At 43.9% G+C, this 5,687-nt stretch overlaps 1 protein-coding gene across 1 annotated transcript in view; it reads right to left on the bottom strand.

The window, feature by feature from the left end:
• Nucleotides 1-5,687, bottom strand: part of Glg1 (golgi glycoprotein 1) — a 125,395-nt gene that overhangs the window by 11,423 nt on the left and 108,285 nt on the right. Inside the window, exon 18 of the mRNA XM_004625997.2 lies at nt 2,168-2,305. Within this exon, the coding sequence (XP_004626054.1) occupies nt 2,168-2,305 (138 nt within the window). The remainder of the gene's footprint in view (nt 1-2,167; nt 2,306-5,687) is intronic.

The following is a 5,687-nucleotide window of genomic DNA, read 5'->3' as shown; positions in this document are numbered from 1 at the left end:
AGAGAGAGAGAGAGAGAGAGAGAGAGAGAGAGAGAGAGAGAGAGAGAGAGAGAGATAGGGCCTTGCATGCAGCCCAGGCTGGCCTTAAGCTCACATGGCATGCATCACCGGGGAGAGAACTAGGGACCGTGTGCTTGCCACATAGCTGCTTAGACTCCTGAGCTATCTCCCCAGCTTCCATCAAATTCATACTGATCCTCCTGCCTCGGCTTCCAGAGGGCTGGAATTCAGACCCATGTCACCATGCCCAGACTAAACTTTGTTTAATTTAAAGGTCTTCAGTGTCACAGTGTGTAATAAACTCTATTTGGGACACTTTAGCATCAAGCCTCTCTTCCTAAAACTAATTATAATCTATTGATTTTTAAAAAAATACATATTTGATATAGGGTCTAGCTACGCAGTTCAGACTTGCAGCTCAGACTTGCAGTGATCCTCCTGTCTCAACCTCCCCAGCACTGGTATTATAGGTGTGTGCCACAGTGCCTGAGGTTCTGGGCCAGCACAGTATGTGCTACCCCACACAGCACCCAGGGATTAAACCTTGCCCTTGCCAGGCAGGCACTTAGACTGCTGAGCTATCTCCCCAGCCCATCTATTTGTTTCTTAATACAAAGATATATATTATAGAATGATTCTTATAAAATCTTACATGTTCTCTCAAACCTGAGTCTAGCATTTCCAGTTTTAGAATTCAACTGTACTAGGCCAAGGTGAAGAGAACAGTTTTTTGAATGTTTGAGACAGGACTTCACTCTGTATCACTATGTATCACTAGATACATACAAAGAACAACAAACTCTTACTCTTTCAGCCTCAGCCTCTTGAGTGCTGGGATTATAGGAACATGCCATCATGCCTGGCTTGAGACTGACATTTGTGATGCTCAAAATTATCTTTAAAGGGACTAGGGAGATAGCTCAGTGGAACAAGCGACTGCCAGGCAAGGACAAGGACCTGAGATCAATCCCTAGTATGGCATGCTGTGCTGGCCCCAAAACCCCAGGCATGGTAGCACCTGCCTGTAATCCCAGTGCTGGGGAGGCTGAGACAGGAGAATCACTATGAGTCTGAACTGCATAGTGAGACCCTGTATCAGATAAATAATTAAATAAATTTTTCAAAATTATCTTTAAAAATTGTTTTTAGAAAAGGACAACTGGAAAAAAGAAAAAAAAACAATAAAAGGACAGCTGGGCATAGAAGTGCATGCCCGTAATTCCAGCACTGGGCTGAGGTAGAAGGGTTGCTGTTGAGTTTGAGTCAAACCTGGGCTACACAGAGTTCAAGGCCTGTATGAAATACAGAAAAAAAGGAAGAAAAAATAAAAAGAGAGAGAGAGAGAGAGAGAGAGAGAGAGAGAGAGAGAGAGAGAGAGAGAAAAGAAATAGCAGGGTTTTTTTTCTGGTCTCAAAAAACATCAAAAAAAATAAGACAGGGACCACCTGCTCAGGTCCCCCCTTCTGTCCCTCTCTTGGACAGAAGCTTTCTTTCCCCTAACAAATATATTCCATTCTTTGAAAAAAATTATTTAAAAATTTGTTTTAAAAAGCTGAAATAGAGTTGGAGCCTTAAAGCTTCTTTCTTTGTATATGTGGACAGATCAAGAATCTTCTGAGATTAAAGAATATTCACTGGAGTAATAATTATGGCAAAAGAACTTCAGAACAAAAAAATCTTAGCTGGGCATGGCGGCACACGCCTGTAACGCCAGCACACTGGAGGCTGAGGCAGGAGGATTGCTGTTTTAGGCCAGCCTGAGCTATGCAGTTCAAGGCCAGTATCAACTACACAGTGAGACCCTGTCTCAATAAATCTCTGGAGGGTGGGAGATGATCTGATTAGGACACCAGCTGGGGGCTTTAACAGGACACCTAGCCGTAGCCACCTTCAAAACCAGACATACATTTATTGGACATCTATTTACTCATGACACAGTTCTGGTTCTTGGGCTCGAGGCACTGCTGCACCCCTCGGAGGGCTGTGGATGGACAGCTGGCTCCATGCCCATAGTTTCAGATTCAGCAGATCTGGGCGGGGCTGAGGAACCTGTGTGCTGCTGGGCTCTAGAGGCAGCCACTGCAGGCCTAGGAGCCCCAGCTTTAAAAAGGCACCATGGAAAGAAGTTTACACTGTCCTTCTCACGAACACTGCACTTGGGCCTTACCTTTATCATCTGCTTGCAGACTCGCATGAGTGTATAGTCGAGTTCCGGGTCCATCATCTCTGTCTCCTGCAGCTTAAATACTTTCTGATGACAGCGGGTACTCAGTTGCTTCTTGTTTTCTTTCAGACATTCAATAATCTATGACATAAAGAGCTATAGTCAAGCAGGGGTGTGTCAGGGCATTGAGTTCTTAAGGCATGCCCCCATTTTTTACCCAAACACCTTCAAGTTCCCAGGCAGCAGGAATCAGGACTTCCTCAGCACTTAACAGATTCACAACCTTAGGGCCAGTGCCAAACCAAACTGTAAAAATCCAGGATGACTAAGCAGGCTTCAAAAGGGAAGAGAACTCACTTTGATCTGCCTTTCAGATTCCCTGAGGGTACACATGAGGCTCTCTGCATGTGCTGGAGGAACAACTCTGACTCAACAGGAGGCTCAAACCAGCAGATTCAACTCAACTCATCGTATACCACATGAGAAGAGCGTGGTAGATGCTATGTTTATGTTAGACCCAATCCCTGGCCCTGACAAACACAATCCCCATGGCAAGCTACAAATATATATGACAGAAAAGATGAGTGATGATACAGAATAGATTCTGACTTAAGTATATATCCTGAAGTCTTCCCTTTTCCACACCAAACCTTAGACATTAGAAAAACACAAAGAAGACAAGCAGAGGGGAAGCCGCAGCATCCAGGGCTCCAGCATCAAGTCAGGTGCCTTCTTTAAATTGTCAAGGTACAACCAGGAATCAGTAGCTAACCAAAGGTAGATTAACACTTCAAGAGAGACAGTGGATAAAATACATCAAAGACTCACAATGAGGGCAAAGGTAAGAGCAAGCAAAACAGTAATTCAAATATATCCTTAATATCCTCAGAACAATACAGAAAGAAATGGTATATAAGAACCAATAACAGGCAGGTATACAAAGTAATAGAGTAGATGGCATAAAAGAAAAACTTAGAGATGGAAGACAGGCTCAGATATTCCAATTCTTTATAGAATTCAGAAGGAAGGAAAAGAGGCAATTTTGTGTGTATGACTCTGGGGATTGAACCCAGGGCCTCACACAAGGTAGCAAGTGCTCTACCACCTTTTTTATTTTTGGGGGGGACAGTGTACGGGGCATCAAACTCAGGACCTTGTGCTTGCCAGGCAGGCAACTATGCTGCTGAGCTATCTCCCCAGCTGTAGTGCTCTACCACTGAGCTAAACAAACTTTTGTTTTGTTTTGAGACAAGGTCTGTGCTGGCCTTGAACTCACAGCCATCCACGTGCTATCCTGCCCAGCTTAAGCTGGTTTTTCTAAAAATTTAAGACAGAGCCTCATCCATGCCGCCCTTGTACTTATGATTTTTCTGCCTCAGCTTGCAGAGTAGCTGGGATTACAAACATACACCACCAGCATCACCACATCCAGCTATGAAAGAAACATTTGATACAATAATGACTACGGAGCTGGGGAGATAGCTCAGTAGAATAAGCACCTGCCTGGCAAGTGCAGGGTTCTGAGTTCAATCCCCACTACCACAAAACAAAAACAAAAGCAAAACACCACAACACAATAATGACTAAGAATATCCTAGGGGCTGGTGAGATGGCTCAGTGGTCTAAAGCACCTACTTAGAACAAGCTAAGCTAAGCAAAAGCACAGCGACCGCGGTTCAATCCCCCAGCACCACATGCCAGCCAGCCCCGCCCCCTGGTGGGCTGAGCTGGACACACACACACACACACACTAAATAAATAAATAAATAAATAAAAGAATATCCTAGAATTAAAAGAAATGAATGCTGAGATCAAAAAAGCCAACCTGGATACAAAAAACAAAAAGCTGTCTAATTACATCTGACCAAAGTTAAACAGTACTAAAAACAGAGAACATGCTGGGCTTGATCACACAAACCTGTAAAATCAGCAACTCAGGAGGCTGAGGCAGGAGAATTGCCAAATTCAAGCCCAGCATAAGCAAGTGAGACCCTGTCTCAACATAGCTCACTGGTAGAGCATGTGCCTAGTATAGTTTCAATCCTACGACCACATAATTCAAACCAAACCAAACCCTACAAAATACAAAATGACCAGACACAGATGATAAAGAAATGAGAATCAGATTAGCTCAGACTTTACATCCTCAATGGTAGATAAAAGATAATTAGCTCAGAAATTAAAATACTATTGCACTGCCCTTAACTAGAAGAGGTAATTAAGTAATGAGAAAACATTTTTATTATTATTTTTAATATTTTATTTATTTGGTACAGGGTCTCACTACACAGCTCAGACTCCTAGTGATCCCCCCATCTCAAGTCTCCACAGAACTGGGATTACAGGTGTGTGCAACCATGTCCAGTTTCTGTGGCCAGCTCAGTGCAGGGCCGGCACAGCACACAGTACTGAGGATTGAACTCAAGTCTCTGCACTTGCCAGGTGGGCACTTAGACTATCGAGCTATCTCCCCAGCTCGAGAAAACATTTATTTATTTATTTATTTATTTATTTATTTATTTATTTTTTAAATGTATTTGGTACTATAGGGTCTCACTACTTATATCAGACTCATGTGATTCTCCTTTTTTCAGCCTCCCAAGTGTTGGGATTACAGGCACACGCCATCATGCCCAGTCTCAACTGCTGTCTCAGCGCACCCAGGGGTGGAGCCTGTGCGGCACATCAGGGATTGAACCCCGGTCGCTGCACTCTGCCTTAAGAAGGCATTTTAGTCCACTAGAGAAAACATTTTCAAAAAGTCACCTGTTTGAAGCCAGACATTGTGGCACCTGCCTGTAATCCAGGTGCTCAGAACTCAGAAGGCTGAGACAAGAGTATCAGTGCAAATTTAAAGCCAGCCTGAACTGTAAAGTGAGACCCTATCTCCAAAAAACAGAATAAAGAACAGAAGGACGAAAGAATGGATGGATGGGGCATGTAGCTCAATGCAGGTCCTGGGTTCTACCCTCAGTAATGCAGAACAAAAAGACTTCCTAGACTATGTTTTTGTAGGCTCTAATTAAAAATATGTGTGGGTGTCAGCTGGGTATAGTTGCCTACAGTTTCACTACTCCAGAGGCTGAAGTAGGAGGATCTCAAGGTTCAAGCTCTATCTCCTAATAAAAAGGATTGGGGCATAGCCGGCAGTTATTTGGTGCAATGGGCACATGGGATAATTCTGGAGGTACAGAGGTCTGGAAAGCTATTGAGAGAACACACTTGAAGGATTGCTAGGAATTTCACAGGTAGACAAGGTGGAACAAGGCAAAGTCATGGGAAGAGGGCAGAGAATGGAAAGGAGATGGAGCATGGGGAGGACTTCTGGGAAGAGCAGCCTGGCGTGGCATGAGTGTGGCTAACATGGATGGGTCCCCCTCTCACCAAAGAATTAGTTATTACAACAACACTTCCACATGACCTTGCAATTAAGAATGTGAAAAGTCAGGGGCTGGGGAGATGGTTCAGTAGAATAAGCGCTTGCCTGGCAAGCAAAAGGGCCTGAGTTCAATCCCCAGTTCTG

The sequence above is a fragment of the Octodon degus genome, unplaced genomic scaffold (assembly GCF_000260255.1).
Source record: "Octodon degus isolate 3935 unplaced genomic scaffold, OctDeg1.0 scaffold00011, whole genome shotgun sequence".
NCBI classification, from domain to species: Eukaryota; Metazoa; Chordata; class Mammalia; order Rodentia; family Octodontidae; genus Octodon; species Octodon degus.
The sequence above is the reverse complement of the archived record's forward strand: the minus strand, read 5'-3'. Positions and strand labels throughout refer to the sequence as shown.